This window comes from Eimeria tenella, genomic scaffold, assembly GCF_000499545.2.
Source record: "Eimeria tenella Houghton genomic scaffold, Eth_scaff15, whole genome shotgun sequence".
In the NCBI taxonomy this organism is placed as follows: domain Eukaryota; phylum Apicomplexa; class Conoidasida; order Eucoccidiorida; family Eimeriidae; genus Eimeria; species Eimeria tenella.
Genome location: NW_013541522.1, coordinates 163,930 through 185,880, shown reverse-complemented (window position 1 = coordinate 185,880; position 21,951 = coordinate 163,930). Strand labels below are relative to the sequence as shown.

The 21,951-nt window shown below is 50.2% G+C and overlaps 5 protein-coding genes across 5 annotated transcripts; 3 read left to right on the top strand and 2 right to left on the bottom strand.

Moving 5' to 3' along the window:
- Positions 1-725: 725 nt before the first annotated feature.
- On the top strand, positions 726-6,013 carry ETH_00030070 (uncharacterized protein; the record flags this gene model as incomplete). Its single annotated transcript, XM_013373476.1, has 11 exons — positions 726-775; positions 984-1,093; positions 1,589-1,876; positions 2,055-2,206; positions 2,710-2,856; positions 3,110-3,226; positions 3,732-3,857; positions 4,048-4,136; positions 4,390-4,507; positions 4,723-5,136; positions 5,297-6,013. The coding sequence occupies 11 exons, from the start codon at positions 726-728 to the stop codon at positions 6,011-6,013; spliced, it is 2,328 nt and encodes a 775-aa protein (XP_013228930.1).
- A 186-nt stretch (positions 6,014-6,199) lies between these two features.
- On the bottom strand, positions 6,200-8,281 carry ETH_00030065 (PHD-finger domain-containing protein, putative; the record flags this gene model as incomplete). The annotated part of the gene is made up of 5 exons (XM_013373475.1): positions 6,200-6,360; positions 6,657-6,891; positions 7,147-7,227; positions 7,933-8,037; positions 8,243-8,281. The coding sequence occupies 5 exons, from the start codon at positions 8,279-8,281 to the stop codon at positions 6,200-6,202; spliced, it is 621 nt and encodes a 206-aa protein (XP_013228929.1).
- A 701-nt stretch (positions 8,282-8,982) lies between these two features.
- On the bottom strand, positions 8,983-10,740 carry ETH_00030060 (uncharacterized protein; the record flags this gene model as incomplete). The annotated part of the gene is given in 3 exon segments (XM_013373474.1): positions 8,983-9,847; positions 9,858-10,257; positions 10,473-10,740. 3 exon segments carry the CDS (start codon positions 10,738-10,740, stop codon positions 8,983-8,985), a joined length of 1,533 nt encoding a protein of 510 aa, XP_013228928.1.
- Positions 10,741-11,148: 408 nt separating this feature from the next.
- Positions 11,149-12,439, top strand: ETH_00030055 (uncharacterized protein; the record flags this gene model as incomplete). The annotated part of the gene is made up of 2 exons (XM_013373473.1): positions 11,149-12,249; positions 12,356-12,439. 2 exons carry the CDS (start codon positions 11,149-11,151, stop codon positions 12,437-12,439), a joined length of 1,185 nt encoding a protein of 394 aa, XP_013228927.1.
- Positions 12,440-18,890: 6,451 nt separating this feature from the next.
- ETH_00030050 (uncharacterized protein) lies at positions 18,891-20,018 on the top strand (the record flags this gene model as incomplete). Its single annotated transcript, XM_013373472.1, has 1 exon — positions 18,891-20,018. The coding sequence occupies one exon, from the start codon at positions 18,891-18,893 to the stop codon at positions 20,016-20,018; it is 1,128 nt and encodes a 375-aa protein (XP_013228926.1).
- Positions 20,019-21,951: the final 1,933 nt, after the last annotated feature.

Genomic DNA, 21,951 nt, shown 5'->3' with positions numbered 1-21,951 from the left:
CAACCTTGTCTTCTGAGCGCCTGTGTAGTCCGTGTGCGCTGGCACCCGTGCTTGAGGCCGCCTAGCGCTCGGTGGCTACCTTAGCTCTGTTTGGCAGACACCGCGCAAAAAACCAATTATTAAAACTCAAAAGCAAAATAAATTGAAAGCCAAGAGGACAAGACTCAAGAATGGCGGCGAAGGCGCTAGCTGCCAAGATCACACGAGAAGATCTGCCGGGGAAGCGTGAAAAAGAGAACAACCACACAGACCTAGCCCGGTCGATTTCCTTGAAGAGTTGAATTATTCATCTCCCCATTTCAGTGTTTGCTTCAATGCCCTTTAAACGGGCGCAGGGATAAATCGAAAAACTGGATACAGAGGCCCCTGATGCAATAGCGGACAGAGGCCCCCCAAGGCAGATACTTAGGGGGCCCCTACGACGGCACGAAGCCGACCGGCTGGGGCCCACTGGGTCCAGCCAGTTGGTCAAGCAAATGCTAATATTTATGGTATCTTCAAGCGCGCTTATCTTAGTTAATTCGTTGCATTTTTAGTGCTTTTTACTGCACCATTTTGAAGTTGAAGACCAGATGGACGCAAATGGCCTTAGCACATTCGTCAATTTGAGGTGTATGAACACCGGAATTCGGGTCGTCTTTTTCGATTTTCGTAGCTCTCAAGGAAACGAACTATAGAGGACTTCGTTTAATTCTATTTTCGTCAGCTTCCTGGCATTTGCGAATATGGATGTCCTCGGCAGTTCGCAGACCACAGCGGAAGCTGTTTCTTCCTGGTGTGTGCATCTTCTCATTATTTTCAGCTCCATATTGGCCTTAAAATAGCTGTGACATAAGCGTATCTTGCGTGTTAACGATCGGTTAATAGCGGCGTTTTTCAAAGCCCCACTGAGGAATTGAATGGAGCCCCGCTCAAGCATTTCATCTGCAGCTAAATACACACTGCCCTCAAGTTTGCCACGTCTTGCTGCTTTTTGACCTCAGGGTCGTGTGCTGGCAGCAGGTGCGCTCCTACACCTCTTTCTGCGAGGAGATTGAGAAGGCCAAAAGAGCAGCAGTCGACTCGCGGAAGAAACTCGCGAGCGAAACCAAAGGTGAGGCCACACACTTTGTCTCCAGTTCATATGCGTCTAACTACACGTTTTAAAGATGTTTCCACGTGTGTTGATGCACAATGCATCCGTTTATATCCCCTCATACTCGGGGCAAATTTCTCTACTTCCACATACATGATTGCAAACATATCAGCACTTCTGTAAAGTGCGAAAATGCATCTGTGTACGCGTGGCTAGGGTATCAAGCGCAGCAGTATATACACAGCAGCACCGGGGCGCAAGAGGCTGGGCCAGCTCTGTCTGCCTGCAGCGCCTCTCAGTTTCCTTAGTTCTTTAATTCTTCTTGGTTTGGGTAGAATGCACAAGCCTTTGCGCAAGTGTTGGTTTTCCCCCCAATGCCAAGCGCTGCGCAGTGCCTTTGGCTTGCTGCTCTCTTTTAATGTCTATTTGCATCTCTTTGTTTCCTCGTGTTTCGATCCGTGGAGTGTTTACTGGTGCTTTTGAAGTGTTTATCTCTTCCCGCATTTTCTGCAGATAACCGCCGCCTCTGGTCTTCGCTTTCGCTGTCGCCTTCGGTCTCCACGGGGCCTCCTGTGAGCCCAGCTGCAGCAGCAAATGGCGGCGCTGCAGCAGCGCCGGACGAGCAGCAGCAGGAGCAGCAGCAGGAGCAGCAGGGAGGCGCTGCGGCTCTGGAGACAGTCAAAAAGGCAACAGAGCAGTTGCTGAGGGGCTACCAACAAGAAATAGACTCACTAACGAAACGTGCGAAAACGGCAGAGGCCACTTTCTTAGGCCTGCTGCAGCTACTACTGCAGCAGCCAGGTACAGCCAAAGCCCCAGCGTCTGACTCTAAACCCCGGGCCCCACAGTCTGAGCCCTTGAGCTGAAGCAGCACCAGTTGCAGCTGGTTATTTTCCAAGTTTTCTGCAAAGGGCTAATCTGTAGGCCTCAGAGGCTACTTCGTAAAGTCTGGGTCTTTGGCGTGTGAGCCTGTGTGCAGACTTGATGGTTATACTACGTGACCTGGAAGCAAGTGCTGCTTCTGGTGCTGCTGGCCGTCAGGTCGAGGAACTCAAGAAGCAAATTGATTTGCAGAAAACAGCAGCAGAAGAGCTCGCAGAGAGAAATGCAGAGCTCGAGAAAGAGTGCCACGTAAGCGGCAGCCAGCTGTACAGACACCCCAGCCGCACGCAGCTGCAGCACACCAACACTTTTCCCAGATAACTCCAACACTCTTTCCCTCTGTCATGTATAAACCATATGCATATAAAGCTTGCCGAAAGCTCTTTGAGAGTTAGTGCTGCACCGATGCCCGGAAGAGGGCTCAGGGGAACGCGAGACCGACAGGGGGCCCCCGCTAGAGGGGCTTGGGGGCCCCCCGAAACAGCATAGTGAATGTGTTGGGGATAAGCCGCAGCGACCCTTGTAGCAAAAGTAGTATATGAGGCTCCCATAGCTGCATGCACATATGGCAGCACCTGCCTGCCCGAGTGCTAATCTCTAGGCAATGTGCAGGCATTCCGTGTGCAGACATGTTTAGATATGCATGCGCATGCACTTTGAACGCACAGAATGCGGAATTTGCTGAGTATATGCATGCGGCGCTAAGTATATGCATGCGTCTAAAGCGAGGTCTGGGGTGCTGGGCGTGGCAGGAGCTGGAGGAAGAAATAAGTAGGGCGAGGGACCAGTCCGTCACAGTGCGCATGCTTGAGCAGCAGCTGCACCAGCAGCAGCAAAATTTTCAACAGCAACTTGAAGCAGTGGTGGCAAAGGGAGAGCAAATGGCCCAACTCAAGAGGGTGGGGACCAGCGGCACCAGCAGCAGCAACATGGGCGCCAAGAGCAGCAGTGGCGTCAGCAGCAGCAGCAAGAACAACAGCAGTGGCTGCAGCAGCTGCGGTTGCGGTGATGCAGCTGCAGTCAAACTAAGTGCATCCTGTGATAACAGAAATTCCCATCTACTTAAGCCGTTAGGCCAAAACAGAATCTCTAAGATAGCGTTGGAGTTGGCTCAAAGGGTTTTGGGCATTTGCTGCGGCGTTTGGTGCTCAGGCGGACTCACATCTTCAGCGCGAAAACGCGGAGATGGCGCAGCAGCTGCAGACAGCGCAGCAGCAAATTGCACGCCTGGAGGGAAGGCTGCTGCAGCAGCAGCAGCAGTTTGTTGCTGTGAGACGAAAAAGAATAGCAGCAGTTAGAGCCGGAATGCTCTCCGAAATGGGGTTGTGAGCTCCCCATCTGCAGCGTTGTCTTGCTTGGTGCCTTTTTTACTTCTGTATCCCTTTGTCTGTCCCTCTTTGCGTCTGTCTGGCATTGTCGCTCCCCTTCTGCATCGCTTTCCGCCGAGTGTGTGCACGTTTGGTCTTATATGCACTATGAATGTATATGTAATACGTGTATATGTTTGATGTAGATATGCAGATGTATTCATGTGCGCACTTCTATGCTCATATATATACAGATTCACGTGGTTGCATAAGTAGGAACGTGCGTATGTATACTTGTCTATTCCCTTATTTCATTGCTCACGATGGTACATTTGTTTGTGTATTGGCCGGCTCACTTGTTTGCTCGTGTGTCTGTTCATTTGTTTGTTTACTTGCTTGTTTGCGCGATTGCCTTCATATTTTGACAGGGCACCTGTTGCGCTTGAGCTGCTGCGGTGTACGTACAGACTCGAGATGAACTGGAACGGAAGTGTGGAGCCATTCTTTCAGAAGTTGAAATGCTGGAAGAGAAGAGGCTGAAACACGAGAATGACAGACAGACACAGAGCAGCAGCAGTGATGCAAGCACACTCGTGAGACACAGACACCCAACTATAAGTCAAGCACGCGAGATAAGAAAGGCGCGAGATAAGGAGTACAGACAGACAAGGACTTGTGGCTGCCGAGTTCTGTACAGCTGGCTGTTTCTCTTGCTTTTTGGTAGTCCGGTAGCGTCATCTGCCGTTTATTTTGTGTCCATCTTTTGTGCCTGGGTCCTCTTAGAAAGCCCTCCAAACTGCCCAAGAACGAATCAGCCAGCTCTTAGCAGCAGAGAAGGGCCTCGAGGCAGAAATTCGTAAAGAACAGCAATTGTAACTACGAACCCACCCATGGCCTGCTGCTGCTGCTAGTGCGGCTGCTGCTGGAACAGTTAGTGCTGCTGCAGTTGGTACTGTCGCTGCTGCTGCTATTACTAGCACTGCTACAGGGACTACCGGCGCTGCTTCCCGAAAATATTTTGTTCCACTTCGGCCGCTTCCACGCACTGTTGTTGCTATTAGTTGCTGAGGCTAGCGATCAGAGTTGCATTTTCCGAGTTGTGTTGGGCATGTACGTACACTTCAGGCGCATGGATGCCGAGAAAGCTCACGCGGCAGCCGCTGCACAGGCTGCGAAGAAGGCCGAAGAGATGAGTTTAAGAGTGAAGCAACTAGAGACAGAACTCCGAGCCAGGCCGACTGCAGTAAGCCAGGCCTTACGCTTTGAAGCACAGTGGTCAAAGCGGCTCAGGTTCCACCTGTTCTTGCCGCTTCTGCTAATCCTGAATCGAATTGCGCTCCGGTTGCGGCCGCTTGCTCTGCCGGTCACGCCTGTTTTCGTTTGCTGCTGCAACCCTGCCCTTCTGTGGAGCCCAAGACCCCCACCCTATGCACCAATGTGTGTCTGCTTTGTGTGAAGGATGAAGTGCGGGAGTTGCGCTCGCACCTACAAGCTGCTTCTTCCACTCTTTCTGCAAAAGAGGCTGAGGCACAGAGGGCGTGCGAGAGCCTGCTAGAGGACAAGAGACGCCTTGCTGCAGAGCTAGCTGCTGCACACCAGGCAGCAGCGGCGGCGAAAGAAGCAGCAGCTGCTGCAAACGCCACGCTTGCAGCACTTAACGTAACGGAGCACGCACACCATGTAGCTCCAGCCAAACAGTCATCAGGGTCATCTCTCCTTGAACATGAGACATGGGGCCCCACAGCTGGAATCCAGGGAAGTCCCGAGCACGAAGGCCAAAAGGCCGAACCCAAAGGTGTTGGGGAGGGAGTGTTCAAGATAGTTGTAGAGCAACGGGAACTGTACAAGAACAAGCTCATGGAGACGGAGAAGGTACTTGCGCAGTGCAAGCCCTGAGTCCAGGCCAGCGCTGCTTTGCACTGTGTCAGATCCAGATCTCTGGTCCATAAAGATTCGCTTTCATTGTGAAAACCCCAAACTAGTCCTGGGGATTCTAAGGTGGGCGTGTGTTTAGGGTTTGAGTGCGCTGCAGGAGAGGGACAGGTGGCGCTCTGTCGCTCTCGAGGAGAAAGAGAGACGGGAGGCTCTCGCAGTGGAAAACTACCAGCTTGGCCAGGCCCTGGAGGCTGGGGGAGGGGGGCCTGAAGAGGCTCCGTGGAGGCCAGCAGGATCCTCAACTTCTGGAGGTATACGAGGGTACGCAGTGGATATTTTGGAGGACAGCGACAGGGAGGTAATCAGTGAGGAGACGGACAAAAGTGGGCCTCTCCCCCTGGTAACTAGACGAGAAAGCGATGGCAAAGGCAGGGGACCCCGCAAGAGGAGAGGCCCGTCCGCATTTGTACGGGGTGTCGCTGCAGTGGCAGATAGCGTAGCGCGTGCGGCCGCCGATACTGCACGAAGCATCTTAGGTCCCAAGGACAGGTCTACCTGCGATTCCCGGGGGGGCTCGGGACCAAACCTCCTCGTTTTAGAAGGCCCTAAGGATGGATTGTCCCGGCGAGAGAGATTAAAGCAGCAGCAGCAGCAACAGCTGCAGCAGCAGCTGCAGCAGCTGGGTGTCGGGGAACGGGTTGTTGTGATATGGGGTCGCATGCTGCTATCTTCTCGAGCTACGCGTGTGTTTGCTCTCCTGTATTTCTCCCTGCTACACTCTTTGGTGTTTTTGGTGCTTTTGTTTGCTGCTGACTGGGCCTCTAATACAGGGTCAGGAGGGGCCTCTTCAACTACGCATGCATACCTTAACTAGACACAGATGCACCCTTAAGCCCATCTAATGGTTATAAATACCTACTTTTTTGTCTCATGCAAGACAGAGAGAGCACACAGGCTCTTTCCGTCGCCACAAGCCTTAAACGTGGTACACTTCCGTGTGCTCGAAACGCAGCACCAATGGTGCACGCCTTTTCTCAACTTTGTTCTACAGCGAAACAGCCTAAGTTGCTACATTTTCTAATGCCATAAGTGTGGGATGTCGAGCGTGGGCAGCTGTGCTCCTGTCTGTCTCGGCCTGGAAGTCTTCAATAAAGTCGCTGCAAATCTTGCAGATGTATTCATCTGGGGCCTGCCTGGCCACTGAGCATTCCGCATGAACCCCTGCAAATAAATTCGGAAACAGTGAATCTTAACTCTTTTGCAAAAGAGGACACACGAAGCCCATCAGGCACGGTGCAGGCACCCAATCCTACGTGTCACAGCAGCCCAAAGCCCACTGTGATTCATATCCCTAAAGCCACAGCCCGTTGCTTTGTACTCTTTAAATAGTATTTCGTGTGTATATTGGCGACTCCAGCAGTGCTAGCAACATCAAATGTTGCGGGTCTTAAGCTTGGCTGGTATTTCCACGTTAACGCAAGCCTCGACAAGCACGCTCTTCAGCGTTGGGGGTTTACCAATTCTGCACACTGCGCAAACGATCCTCTTTTGGGGTCCTTTTGAGTCGGATTCGAGAGGGGCGGCGCAGACTTCACAGAGTTTGTTAGGGTTGTTTCGTTTGCTGCATGCAGCGTATACTGAGTCAAAGGCTGTGTTGCTCCTGTAGGGGCTCCTGCCCCTCTTTACCCGCAAGTACTTCTCCTTGCAGGCTACGCATATGCGGTGACGGTTCGAGTAAAAGCAACTGGGATCCTGAATACATGAAAGCGCTGTAGCCTGTTAATTTCAGCCTCCAAAGGACAGAACAAATTTTCGAATTCAATGATGATTCCATACTAGGCAAACCACAGGCACAGACGGAAGACGCTGGGCTACAAACAATACGCTACAAACAACAAGTGAGCGCAAATAGCGGTTGCCAGTTAACTATAAACAGCTGAGAGCAGCCGCGCAGGGGGATAGCAAAACCGGGACGTCTAGCCCTTTCAGCCTGATTCCACGACTTACAAGTGCTTCGTCCTCAGTGAGCTGGCCAGCGCAGGAGCTGCAGTAGCCGCAACCTTTGCAAAACCAATCTCCTTCCGGCACCTGAGCAGCGAAATAGTTAACCTGGGGACGAGTTACGCTCCCGGTGGATTGCCGGTAGAATGATCGCAGTGTGATCAGCCCCGTCCATAAGAATTTTCTGGGGTGTATGGGAGTGCAGCAGAATAAGGGGGACAAGCATGGCAGACACAAATTGAAGGAAACAGAGAGCGACAAGGGCAGCAAGCACTGAAAGGACAAGTGGGCGGCCACAAACAGCGACGCAGACAACAGTCCCACGAAACGACAAAAAAATGACGAACAAAACAGAATGACACAGGCAAGTAGCAAGCAATAGAATAGACAAAAGACTGGGCTGAGAAGGAGGCGAGAAAGTCGAGAAGATGACGCAGACAAACCGAAGATTGGGGGAACTGGAGAAGAGGCAAAGCACAGCCGTCCTAACGGCTAGCGAGAAGCCAGGAACCAAACAAACGCCCATCCATTACAAATAATTAGCGAAGCACAGCGACACGTTGGAGTATGACAAGTGAAGAAAACTCAAGTGACAGAAGTGGTGGTCACGATGGATAAAACAAAGGAGATGCTCAGTCGTTTGTCTTCTTGTTGGCTGGCACTGCATCTCTTCGTGCAGAAGCGAACCATTTCATGTATTTGTCTGTTCATTTGTCTATCACCCTGTGTAAGGGCGAGAACAAACCCTTCATACTCTAATCAATTGGATTTTCAAATAATGCTGGCTTTTACCTCTTGAACAGGTGGGGAAAGGCACTCCATGTGAAAAGCTCTGTCGCAAGCGTCGCAGATGAGCATCGTCTCTTCATTCTCGTTAGACAAGCAAACCTCGCACATCTGTCAAAAAAACGAAAAAATTAGCCGGTCCGGTAGTAAGCCGGTCAACTTCTTCGTAGAAATAAAAGTTACGCTCCTTGGTTGACGAATAAACAATTACTATAAAAAGCACATGCAACATCCCCTTACTCAGCTTTGCCTCGCTGTATTCCCTTTCGTCCCTCTGTTCCACTTCGTGCCTTTCAGCCTCTATTCTTTTCCTTACCTTGCAGTCTGCACACTGCCAAAGAAAACGCGTCACCATCTCAAAGTTCAGCGGCGGTTCGCAGCATCTGCACAGAGCCGAAACACACCTACGGAGAGTAGGGACGAAAAACGATGTTTCGGGCTCCCCGACATATACAGCCACATGTAAAAAAACCAGGCAATCCTGGGATGCACACGGCGTCTTGGCTTGTAAAGACACACTTCAGGTGCCTACACATCCCCCGTTGCACGTGACCCACTTAGCTGTACGCGAACCTATGGCGGATAAAGTCGCCTCTGTTGTTACCAAAAATTCTACCGTCTTTACGCCCTCCCGCACTTTTAAATGTTTTCTACGACGTAAGTGCACTCTGACGCGTAAAATCACTTTTGGTGTGTCTCGACAACGCAGATGTATAAATGCGCCTATGTAGTTTACAAACACTCTCGCGGAGTTCAGCCACTTCCGCGGTGTACAAGAACAAGAACCTGTCTTGTGTCCAATCGCCTCTGGGATGAACAAAGACCTCAGAGGTAAAGACACCTTGTAGATGTAAACACGCGCCTCCCCTTGGACAAGCACCTGTAGACTGGATGGGTCCCCGTGGGTCCAGGAAGCTGTAGTGGAAGCCTGTACCTGACGTATGGAATCCCTTCTCTACTGTGCCGGCGCTAAGAAGCACACTCGCCCGTACCGAGTGTGCAATCACCTCCGAGGTATCCATTCACCTCCGAGGTGTTCACCAGATTGCTGCGTGGTCAGTCACTCACCGGTGTACTGCTACCTTCAAAATGAACGGCCACAAACCGTGTGTACAGGCACCTCTGCAGCGCAGAGCCATCCCTACTGCGTACAGGAATGTGACGAGCATACAACCACCTACAAGGGATAGACGCAACCCTTGCTCGAGTTGGCGCCTGTCTAGTGGACTGCAATCTCTGAGGTGCTGGGGCACCTCCGTGTGCGGGCACCTCTGTTGTGTCAATACGCCTGTCATGTGCACCGTCACCTCTTGGGTGTGCAGGCATGTCTGCGGCGTACAGATACCTCTGAGGCGTAAAGTTGCCTCTCGGGTATGCAGTCGCCTGCCGATAATATACGTATCTCTGTGGTGCGCCAGCATTCCCGAGGCGAACAAGCTCCCCAGAGATATGAGGGCGTCTCTCTCGCGAACCGGCTGCTCTCAAGTGTGCACGCATACCTGGGCTGTAGAGACGCCCGTCAAGTAGAAGGGCATCTCTCGTATGAGCGGGCGGCTGTGAAGTGTAAAGGCGCATCTGCGGTGAATACGCACCGCTGATGTGTGTGGGCACCTTTGAGGTGTACATCCACCTCTGTAGTGCGCAGGCGCCTGTGTGGTGTGCAGGCGCCTCTTGTGCGAAGCGGCGCTTCTGCGGTGAACATGCGCCTGTCAACAGCAATGGCATCTTTGGGGTAAACAGGCACCGCAGCGCTGGGCAGGCAAATCTGCACGATGCACCCCGAGCTTCTCCAATTGTCCGCTTGTTCTGCGAGTCTGTGCTTACGATGCACTGCCGCTGGTACCGAGCGAGCGTGTGGTGTCTGTAAATCTGGGAATTGATGTCTGGTGTGTGTCTCTGTCCCACGGGAACTGCTCTAGACCTGAGCTCACCCCGCGTGGAAACCCCTCTGGCACTTGGTGCAAATGAGCAGACCTTTTGCATCTGCATCGTTTTTGCAGTTCTTGTGGTGACACCAAACTGCGGGCCGTTCATCAGGCTCTTCTTCTCCGCCAACTTCAACACCAGCCCCAAATTCGTGGATGAGGCTGGTCTCGCCACCACCACCCTCCTGGGAGTTACGCACACCTGGGTCCTCTCCCTCACACGCAGGCACGGACGCAGCGGCTCCTGGGGCACTTCCTTCTTCTGGCTCCGACGGGGGGCGATTGGGGTTGAACCCATCGGGCAGCAAGCCGTCGGCCTCATTTCCTTCTGAGTGGACGCCGGTGGCACTGGAGGTAGCTCCTGACGCGCCGCAAGAAGGACAACGAAGAGCCTGACCCGCAACCACTGCGTCACAAACACAGCCTCAGCCCCGCCTAAACTCTAGGGCAAGAGCGTCGCCTATCCACATGATGGATCGATAATCCTGGCGACCCGAAGTATCCTCTCGGCGACAGCCGGGCCGGAACTTGCCATCTACAGTTTTGAGCTTCACTACTATGACTCCGTGTTCTTTCTGTGGTACAGGGGATTACAGCTTGCATTAGCAACGTACGACAAACCTTCTTTTTCACACACAACGCAGTAGTTCCTGCTGCTGTCTGCTCTTATTTTGTCCTGGTAGCCCTGCCTCTCTTTATTGACCGCTTCCTCAACTGCAATAAGCTTCTGGAATTGAAAAGCTGGTCCTTTGTTCTCCCCCCACCCCGAACCTACAGGAGCGGGCAGTTCTATATACGTACACCCCGGCGGGGCCTCAGGGGTTCCCAGGGGCAATCCCCACGGAGCAAATACGGCTCTCTTGAGCGAATTCTTGAAATACTTCTTCATCCGCTGGACCAAACGACCCCAGAGTCCTTTTCTACGGTCAGAGGTTTAGGGTCCGTCGTCCAGGGTTCCCCGTTTGGGGTATGCGATCTAGAAAGGCGGGGCGCGTCGCTGTTAATCTCACTGGATGAACACAAATGAAAACGGACAAACGGACTGTTGTGAGCATTATTTTAATGCTGAAAAGTGGAATTGAGGGTTTGGCGCTTAAGTTAGGGTTTGCGAAGTTCTCAGTTCAGTGCTTGGCCTTCATGTTCGGAACGTGCGCTGGACCATGTCCAACAATGGCACTGGTACTCGGGGCCCCGCTTGGAGCTGTGACTGCTAGCGGGCGCCTTGGAGTTTGCCGACTTTGGTTTGCTGCATTCTCTTTTATCTTTTTTTTCTCCAGTCCCTGTCCATTTATCGAAAATGGTACGTTACAGAAGGCAGAGCGGCCAGCAGACGGGGTGTGCAGATTCCACAGACTCGACCCCTCCGTCTCGTCCCAGACACCACAACCGCATCTCCACAAAGAACAAAAGCCACACATACAAGCACATAGCTCACAGCAGTCAACAGTTGCGGCATGCGAGGGACACTGACGAAAGTCAGAGAAGGGGAGACAATACATGTGTAATAGCAGTTGATGTTGCCTACGCTGACGTAGCCGCCGGTGTTAGCGCTGTTACTTCTGAGGAACTAGACCTACTGACACAAGTTGCTGCACTAAAGAAACGGTTGCAGTGCAGAAGGAGAAGCACGATCTCGCCGCTTCAGCAGCAGCATCTGCATCAGAGGCCGCAGCGCCCTAGCGGGCATGAACCGCCGATATACCCGGAACACCAGCCAAAGCTTCCGCAGCAAGTATCTCACCAGCTGCCGCTCTCTCCCGGGCAGCTCTCGTGGGATCGTGTTTCCGGTTCACCCGAAAAAGAACGGGTAGCAAGAACAGTAGGAAGGCCGGGGTGCCGGTGCAGCCGCAGCAGCTGTAGAGAACCAGCGCCAGCCACCACCGCTACACACTCAGCCCCGAGCCCCCTCCACGTGGCAAGTGTCTTGATGACGGCACCTCCTGGAAACTCCACCAAGCAGCAGGGACGGGAGCAGCATCTGTTCCGGCGGCGGCCCGGAGATGCGTCTGCCCAGTTACATATGCAGGAACTCCACGGGAAGCGTTTACAGCCTTTTAAGATGGCACATCCGCAAGCGGCTATACCGCAGCACACCGCAGCACGCCCTGCTGAAGGAGGGCACCGGAACAGAGTTGTAGCTGTCAGACATGATGCTTCCTTTGCTGTTCCTTTAGTTCTGCGGGAGTGGAACAGGCTCCTGCCAGCAGAAAATGATCAGAGCTGCAGCACCAGAGACTTCACTGGCAAAACTTCGGATATAGAAACACATCCAAAAGTGGCATTTGCAGCAGCAGCACGAACCGCAAGAACACAATCAGCACTTGCAGCAACAACAGCAGCAGTCCGCGCTACCTGGAACTTCATCAATCCTATGGAAAGTGTTGCTCAGGGTCGACAGGTGCCCAACCAAACTGTCCACTGCAGATCCTTCAGAAGGGGTAAAGCTGTTGCTGCTCTTGTGGATAATGCTGGCAGTCCTTGCTATGCTGCCGCTGCTCTTACAGGGACGAACTGGTTGCTACTGCTTTGTTGTCATGGCCGTTTTTGTCCCTGCTGCTGGGTTTTGCAGCGACATGTACTGTGGATGATTTTGCCGACGCTGCTGCTTCTAACTTCAGGCGCTTGTTGTAGAGGTCCCAGCTGTCCCTTTTATCACGCTAAGCACCAGAGGGCTCCCTGCGAACGGTTCTTGAAGAATGAGCTTAATCCTAGAGGCACCAGACACGCCAGAAGCAGTGAGTTTTATCTGCACATTGTTAAAAGTGCACGGACGGTCATTTTCGCGCTAATGCTTTCCCTGTCTGTGCTTGTCTCCTCTCATTATACAAAAAAACCTCTGTCCGCTCTCCTCAAGCGCATTGTTGCACTTCCAGGCCTCTGCTTTTGTTTCTCAAGCTAGTCGCTTGATGTTAGGCTCCTTGTGCCCATTTGTCGGATATTCCTGAAAGGTCAGGGTTCTTGCTTCTGCGATTGCCGATACTGCTGATGCCCCTCTTGCTAGTGATACTGCTATTGTTGCGGTTTCTGTTGATGGTCCTGCTTTGCGAGTGCCCCTACTAAGCGCACACACTACAGTGAAACCGCTGCTTGTTTCGTTGCCAGGGCTAGCGCCGCTGCTGTTCCTGGTTTTGCTACACTTTGCTGTTAGCGGTAGTGCTGCTCTTGGCCCGGCCAAAGCAGCACTGCTGGCAGCTTTGACTATCTCCGCAACTTCTGTTTTCGCTCATCGAGCTGCATTTGGTGCTGTCACCGGTGCTTGCCTGTGCACGCTGCCGAGTCTTATGCGCCTTCACAGGCCAGCACAATTCGGGGTCGCGGTAAATTTGTAGGCATGGGGCGGATGAAAATACGCAACGCAGTGCTGCTGATGCAACGATTTTCGTTTTGTGCTGCCTCGTTTGTGCTTCTGCTGTTGTGCGCTGGTGTCGTTCCTTGCTACGGCTGCAAGTTGCTTCTGTGCCGCGTCGTTCAGCAGCAGCAATGCCTCGTTCCTGGACGGCCTTCCACATTAAAAATTGTGCTTTTACTCTATATTCTCAGGCTAGTCGAGGGGCTCGTTGTATCTGTACTCATGCTTAGAAGGCTGCTCAAAGGCTCTGCAATCCGGCAGCGTGGCCTACAAGATCTCTTGAGCTCGCCGAGCGCATGAGTAGCCCACACCGCAGCAGTGCATGCAGTGGCATCGAGACGTTTGAGAGGTCTCTAGCTTCGTATTCTCGCTAATAGGCTTAGTCATAGCTGCGGCAGTTGCCGTTGACAGCTATCAACTGTTAGGCCTGGAAGGCGCGTCGGAACCATGGCGATCTTCATGGGAGGCGGGTACTTGCAATGGAAAGAGATGTGGCAGGGGCATGCTTACCATTCTTCGGAGCGCACACACAACATAATGGAGATACGGTCAAGCTGGCACACAATGGGAGGTGAAAAGTTTCAGAGAAACAACTAGAGCGACGAAAAAGACACGGCTGTTGACAGTTAGACACACACCTGCATGTTGGACATCAAGGAATGATAAATACTAAAAGGGACAAGCAAGCACATTTCTACGTGGTACACATTTCGGGATGAAGAGAAAGAGACGGAAACAAGGAAAGCATGACGTTGAGGGAGGCGTCCTGCTGTATTAGTGGCGCTGGAGCATTTACTGTTCTTACTCCAGTCGAAGACCTACAGACTTGTAAGCTATGCGGCTGTTTTTTTTCATTCAGCTTGCGTACTTGTTAAAAGAAGGCAGCAATGCCAAAGCAATGTCGGGAGAAACAAGTAGCTTAGCGGGACCCGCGGCAAGTGGTTAATGAATTTCCCGCAGACTTTAGGGTTGGTCTTGCTTTTACGGATTTGTCAATTTGTGTTTCCAGAATCAAGTAAAGTAGTAATTTAGTTCTTGAGTGTTTGAATAGTTGTTGCTGTAAATTTATGTTTGTCTTGTCTACCTTGTGCATTTCGTCTTTGAGTGTTCTGCCTATTTCCCCTCTTCTCCCTATGTATGGCTGCTTGTCTCTTTGGTCGTTCCTTTATTTTTTGTAGACTGCATGAGAAGCAGTCACCTTTGGGAACACTATTGAAACTATTTCAGTTAATAATGATGCGCTTATGTGTCTGTAACCAGCATCCAAACGTTCAATTTGTGTGGCCAAATGCGCGCAGGCCAGCTTGTGGTATGCCTTCTGCAGAATTTTTTAGTTCTATTTCTCGACATTGCTCTCAAAATTTTGATTTGCTTTTCAATCCATTTTTTTCGCAGTTGGCGCATACACAACTTTTTGTATGGTAATGCGATGATGGAGCTGTCTGAATTTACCTATGCTCAAGAGCTGTGCAAACTAATCTCATCACGGAGCATTTGCTTCGAAAAGGCTAGCTTGTGGATTTTTTGACAAGTGTGTGTTATTGTGAAATACACACACACGCATGCTTCACCTAATTATCTAGCGGTAAAAAACGTGTGGGGCATTCTGTGTTTATTATGTGTGCTTGTGTTAGTACTCGACAGTCACTGCACATGCGAACGCTTGCAGAGATTGATAATGGCAGAATTTGAGAGTGTTGAACTCGATGCGGCAAAGCCCAAAGTGGTTTAGCTGCACGGGCCGATGAGGTCCTTGAGATGCCCTGCGCATCTGCACAGCTTTCATTTCAAATATTGACAAAGCATGAGCCTTTGGGGACGATGATTTGCAAGTTTACATCAGCGGTCCAGCTAATTTAGTAATGGGAGGAGCCCATTTCATAGGAGGCCACTATAAAGCAAAATGCCGCTACTGAGCACTTCGAGAAGCATCTATGAAAACAGAATTCAAGGGGAGTTGCTTCAGGAATGTTCATATAGATCCCATTAATATGTCTGGGTAGTCGACTGGGAGAGGATATCTCTTGAAAATAAGGTTTCTAGTGGAACACAGCACATCGACTAGCCACGCAGTTGCTTAAAAATTCTCATGTCGGATTTCCTTGCGCTTTCGGCAACGCCAGAAGCTCTTTGGGTGTGATGTTGTAGTAGAATAAATATATGATGCAAGTGCCTCGTGATATATACACACCGTGAAAGCCTTCTTGCTGTTGGTGGTGCGGTGTTGCAAATTGCTGGGTATATCGTAGTCCGACTTTTAGAGGCAGTGCTAGTTACATTTTCAAGTGGAAGTGGACATCGCGTTCCATTGCTCTCTCTCGGACGTGCAGGCAGTTTCTAGAGGTATTCGCTCGACTTTAGACACATATCCCATATCCCAATGTTCTCGCCTGCATCCAGTCTCTTGGACGTGCAGGCAGTTTCGACAGGTATTCACTCGAGTTTATATCGCATATCCCAGTGTTCTCGCCTGCATCCATCTTCTCATCCCCATACAGCTGAAGTGGGCAGCAAGCTTCGAGGATTAAGGATAATTCCGCGGCTGCAACGTTTTTCATTTCGGGAGGAATTAGTGTCAACTTCCCCCATGAGGGCTTCTTGTGTCCTTGTAGAAACTGAGGGTTTCTATCATTACCTCAACGGCTTCCCTGAAACCCTGAAACCCTTATGTGTAAAAAAGCTTCCGAATGCCTTTTTCCACGTCGGCTCTGGGGTTCAAATCCCGAGGGTTTCTGGATGGCAACGTTTCGCTGGAAATCGGCAGAGTTCCGATCCTCTACTGCTACACTAATCCTTAAGGGAAGCCAGGAACGCCCTTTCAGCTGACTCTGCACTAAGTTTCTGCTATGAATTCGCTTTCAAGTGCTTTAAACCTCCTGTTCAGTGCGTTTTGCAGCAAGCTTATTGCTGTGCACGAGGAAGTGGAAGTATTAGCATTACGAAAAAAAATGGCTATGGAAACGTCGCATTCACTGGTTGGAGCAATGCTGAGGAAATGCTTGGCTCTGCAGCAGAAAAAAACTAAGCAGGGGAAGGTGCCGCGAAATGACAGACTCTGTGACTTTGCTTCCCAGACGCACATAACTGCTTGCCGTGATAAAGCAGACCGTCACATTGAACGCCGTGCACTCTTGGGGGGGCTTGTTTCTCCTTGGGCCGTCACATCTTCGTCGATCGACACTCTTTGATGCCGAAGTCGAAAGTGCTTTGAAAGATAATAGGGGGCACAAGGAACTCAATAGGACAGAATAGGTTGATCCCCTTAGTGCCAAAACCGAGGTTGATTATGCGGGGCACAGTAGCTAGCCGAACTGCTGTTTCTCAGAGCACGCAATGCGCCACATCCTATCTCGGAGTCTACTGGTAGCTTTGGCAAATAGCAAATTGCACGCAATGCTCGCTCTCATGCTCAGTAGATCAGAATCTCACACTGAAGCCGCAAAGGTAGCAAGCGGCGTGAGCTTCCATGCACTTTTGGGGCCTTCACAACCGGTATCAGCTGACAGCACACAGTGCCTCGTGGAAAGCCGCGGATATTCAGCAGGCTAACTGTGCTGCTTGAGTCAGCAGGACCAAGCATCGCTCGCTACCGCAATATCAGTTTCAGTGTGGGCCGTAGCATCAGTCCAGAAGGGCTTTGAAAGTGCATTCGCCAGCTCTGATTCTGAGATTCACATAACTCAAAGTTTCTTGTTGTTCTTTTCGCAAGAAACCACCCTGAACATCCTCTTGCTGGTAGCCGTTCGAGGGCACAAGGTGACATACCTCCTTCTTCATTGCTCCTTCAAATGCTGCGGTTGCTATCTGCAGCTGCACTCTCTCAATACTGCGGTGGTTCACATTGACGCTTCTCTTGGGCTCCCTTGCACAAAACGGGTAGACAGCGTTACTCCTCAAAAATTTATAGACCAGGAATTTACTGTGTTCGGCGATAATCTTCATTTTAAAAGGCCCATTGTAGTTATTGACGGGCAAAAGGTAATGTTTCCACTGCGTGAAACTTTTCGGGAGGCCTTTATGCTTGAGGTTCCCTCTGGCATACCCTCTCGCCTTTTCAAAGTTTGGTGAGACGTGGTATTTTTCCTAGCAAAGGATGCACTGAATCCCTGTGTTGTGTTCAGAATCCGTGGAGACTTCATCTACATTTTCATGTAGATAAAGTCTCTACGGATTCTTAGACGCCCCTGAATATATTCACAGAGCAACTTGAAGCCGGTTCAAGAATAATTTTCGGGTAAATGGGCAGGATACGTTGAGGGCAGAGTGCACCTGACCCGGTGCTGCGGCTCTGCCTCAATAATGAATTCGTCTTCATCGAAGCAGTGCCATGAGAAAAACCAGGAGCTCTACAACTCCCCTAAACATAGTTTCCAAGTGTTCGATCCAGAAGCCTTTGCTGGGTTTCAGCGTGCGTAGCACTACTGGCGTTCGCATTGATATTTACGTTGCTTTCAATGACGAATGCCAAAACTGTGAAAGGAGAACGCCTTCAGCGCTAAGTTTCAGTTGCTTCTCTAGGCTCCTGGAGCGCAGATGCCCAAAGCTTATATACACAACATTGAGTGGCTAGCGTAAGCTTGTGAAAAAAGGCCATCATGTATCATTTAGGGGGTCCATGGGTTTCGCTGGTAGAAGTTTGAAGGCCCCCCCACTCACGCCGTGTGAGCAGGGTGAGTAAGTCCGTAGGCCCCACTGATTTCTACGCAAATTTTGGGCTTGAACAGACTCTAAAGGACATTTCAGGAGCTTTTCACCAATGCTGCAGAACTCTCAGTGGCTAGAATAACAGTCGGCGTTTACCCACAGCACGCTGATGAGGCGTCTTACCCTGCAAGCCATACTCCTCTAAGTGTGGAGACCATGAACTGACGTGGAGCAAAGGGTATTGCTACTGCTGATCAAAGCCGCACAGCAATGGCTGTGGCGAATCCGTTTTGCCAGCAGACTGGTTCCCACTTTCCATATATATTCCTGCCGTCTTTAACGGTGTCTAGGATTTCGTAGTCTTCAAGTAGAGCCTAGAAAGATACAAGAGGTTCTTTATATTTTTGCCGAAGTATATCTTTGTGGGAAACAAAGCAAACCAGGTTCAGCTTACTATGCATGCGCGTCGAACCCTCTGTGGTTGTGACTTCGCCACTGCGCCGGGAGCACACAGTGGGCTTTCTACACTGTTGTCTTTGAACGGAATTTGTCCTACATTCAATAAAGTAAAGTGAGTTGCTTTCAAGGGTATGAGCAGTAGGCAGCACAGTGTTTCGTGCTCCGGTTTGACGTTTAGCCATCAACTACAACCAGTGTTGTGGCTCGACGATGTTGAGTGGGGATCGAGAAGCCTGAGTGGATACGGCGCTGCTGAGCTGCTGGCATTTACGCCCTAATTGTAATTATTTCTTATGATTTGCTTTGCTGTATTATTTCTCGGCATCTGTAGTTCCCGTGGCGTTTGTCCTCTCTACTAGGAATGCCACTGAGTGCGTAAATGCTTTTGGGCATATAGCTCGGGGGTTGGAGTAGCAGGACTTTCGTCCCCTGAGACGTATCTTACGTATTTAAATGTCAATTTCTTCTGCAGTTTTTATTTAATGTCCGTTTAAATTACGGTGATGACGCGTACTGCATTTCGTAGGGGTGAATCGGCCAGTAGGGGTTCACGAGGTATTTGCTCAGCTACTGTGTTAGAGGCGGGTATGCCATATGGCTTGGGAAGCAGCAGTACAAGTCAGAATTGTGCCTATAAGTGGGTTCGTCGTGGTGCTTCAATTAAAAGCGATGAGAAGTCCGGTAAATTCTTGGTGGTCTGCCTACTGCTGTTGACGATCAGAGCCGCTCATGCAGCTCCCGTCGGAAAAGATCTGGCTGTGCCATCGGACCCAGAAAGTTTGGGGAGATATGAAGGCGATTTCATTGATAGTGTAATGGAGTGGGGCAGGGCTTGGTCTAGAGCGTCTGAAACTGTGAAGGTTGCCTTTGTGCGTCATTTCACTCCATCTTCCTCAACCAATCCAGCGCAATTTCGGGACCCCGTGGTTCTTTACAACAAGCACATTCAACCGATGGCTCTAGTAGAGCGACCTTCGAACCTCCGAGACAAAGTAGCCGTTAGGAACTACGTCCTATCATTACGGCTGCTGCAGGGCGTTTGTGGCGCTGCTGCAGAACGCCTGAAGGTGCTGCGAACTCTGGAGGAGATCCACCGGGACACTGGACTTCCAGTTCCCTTGTTGGACCTCGAAAGCAAAATTGACCTGGAGCCTGTGGAATACTGGTTGGCCGAGGAAGAAAAGGGACAAAATTTAGCTTCCTATGGAGATTTCCTGGATATGTTGGGTTTCCGGTGGCGCGAGGACCAGCCCAACAGAGTGCCCCAAGCTCTGGTGGAGATGCTGGCGAACATGTACACTGTCCAAGGCGTCCTGCAAATGGGTGTTTCAGACGCCCACGAGCGTTTTATGCCGTTCTTTGCCGCTCTAGGAGTGGATGGCTACGCACCCGACAAATCGGCAATGCCCTTCACTCTTCCATATTCAGGGAATCTATTTCAGACGAGCTTCTTCGCTGCCACGCCGCCCAGAAGCCTATACAAAAATGCCTATGTGCATATTCTCAGACAGACAGTGCGGGACTTGCGCTTCCGCTATGAGGGCGGCTGGTGCACCGTAAATGTCTGGAAAGAAATAATAAGGCAGCACGAAGTAAATGACCAGTTTGCTAGGGGCGAGTTAAGGTGGAAACGGAGAGCAGTGGAGGAAAAGTGGAACGGCAGGCACCCGCTGGCCCTTGATGACCTGGAGCACATCGCTCTCTTTGTCAAGTGATGCGTTTGTGACACCGGAAACAAATCGAGGTACAAGTATATGCGTATGCATGTATTGTTCTTTCAGCACCAGTACATGTTAGCAGTTCATTTTACACGCTGGTACAGATGCACATTGGTATTTATGTTCAAGCATAACATACGAATGTCTATTTGGGCTTACGTTCACACATATGCCTTGTATCATTTTCCTACTTATGCCTATGCACGCATAGTAAAAGTGTTTGTGTGAATTTTTATATGCATTTGTCTCTGCATTTGTTCATGCCTATGTACACCTGCTCGCCTTTGTGTCTTTGAAAACGATGTTGAAGTGAAGTGGGAGAGAGAAGGGCGAACACAGGAGTCAATAAAGGAGCTGAGGCAAATAGAAGGATACAGAATCATGCACATGGATGCTTTGCGTCTCGGTGCGTCCTTCCATTCATATTTACGATTTTTTTCAGCGGAGACAGAGAGATACAGCCTCACCTACACAGGCTTGCAGTTGCCGCTCATCTCTGACTTTTGTCGTGAAATGTGTCAGCTCCATGAAAAATTTAATTTTGTTGGGGGAGACATTGCATTTCGTACTGTTTAAGCTGCCATTTTGGCGCTAACCAGACAAGCTTCTTTATTTGGTCCAGTCATGCTTTTTAATTCTGTTCGTTAGGTGGTAGCTTTTACACATGTCATTCTATCGTTTTGTTTTCTATAGAGTCGCTTTTTACATATCTCAGCCGAAACTAGTTGACTTTTGTTTGCTGCTGGTAGGCGGACGCCTGCACTGGCAAACACGGAGTCCAAAGTACGAGTAGAACGCAAGATATATCATGGATAGCTATTGTTAGGACGCAGAGAAATGGGTAAACTCACACATATGTGTGAGTTTACCATGTCGCTTCGATGTGGAAAAAATATGTCCTTCTTAGTGCGGCAGGAATTAGTGCACCAATGCAGTGCATCTAGGCAGTTATTCCTCACAAGCAGGGATTTACTGCTTATTATAGAGTCCGCCGTTTATCCAAGATAAAGTGCAAAGGAGGTTGGGTTCAACTACTTCATAAATGAAGGCGAAAGGGCGAGACGCAACTAGCAGTATCTGGTGAACAGTGCCCAAGAAACACGAAGACCACAAAGAGCTATTCGAGACTTTTCCCACAATCAGACAATGCTGTAACGAAGGGGGAAAAGTTGTTTCTTGAGTTCTGGAGCGAGGAGAAATTGCAGAGCTTCAAGAAGTTCTGCTGAATTCTTTCAGTGCATTTTTCCTCAAAAAGGTAGCCACCGGAACGAGACAGATTTCCTTTAGGACTCAGATTTGGTGTCCACGAGAGCCTATTGCGAGGCGAATAGTCATTAATATTCCTTTCCATACTGATTTTGTGCGTCTGCAAAAACGGACGGTTTCATGCAAAGGAATAAGACATGCGCAAATGCAAATGGAAAGTCATCAAGTGGGACACAAACAAGAACTAGGCATACAGCTTATCTCTCTACTCGTTCTTCTGCGCTTTGAAGCATACCATTGCATACAAAATGGTGATGTGAATATAAAAGTTCTTATCTTCGTTAACCCGCAGCTTTGCCTTTTCCCTGTGAGTTTTGCCCGTCTTGTTGAAATGAAGTTGAATTATTAGCCTTACTACTAGGGCACGTTAGAGTACCTTACTTGATGCAATTCGATCTGAGTTACCAAGTGGAAGTTTTTTTCCAAACACATTCACTGTTTGGTTGTTCGTTTCAACGTTTTCTGTGTATCGCAAGCTGCATTGGGGTTCGATATGCTTACAGTGCACTGCAACTCAGCAGTCAGTGGCCAACAGCCGGAAAGACAAAGGGTATGTCAACGCATTTAAGAATGGAGTGGAACTAGTGGAAGCAGATTCACCCAGCTTTTAATAAGAAAGAATGTACGGGAAAGTCTAGGAAATATATTTGCCACTAAACTGAGG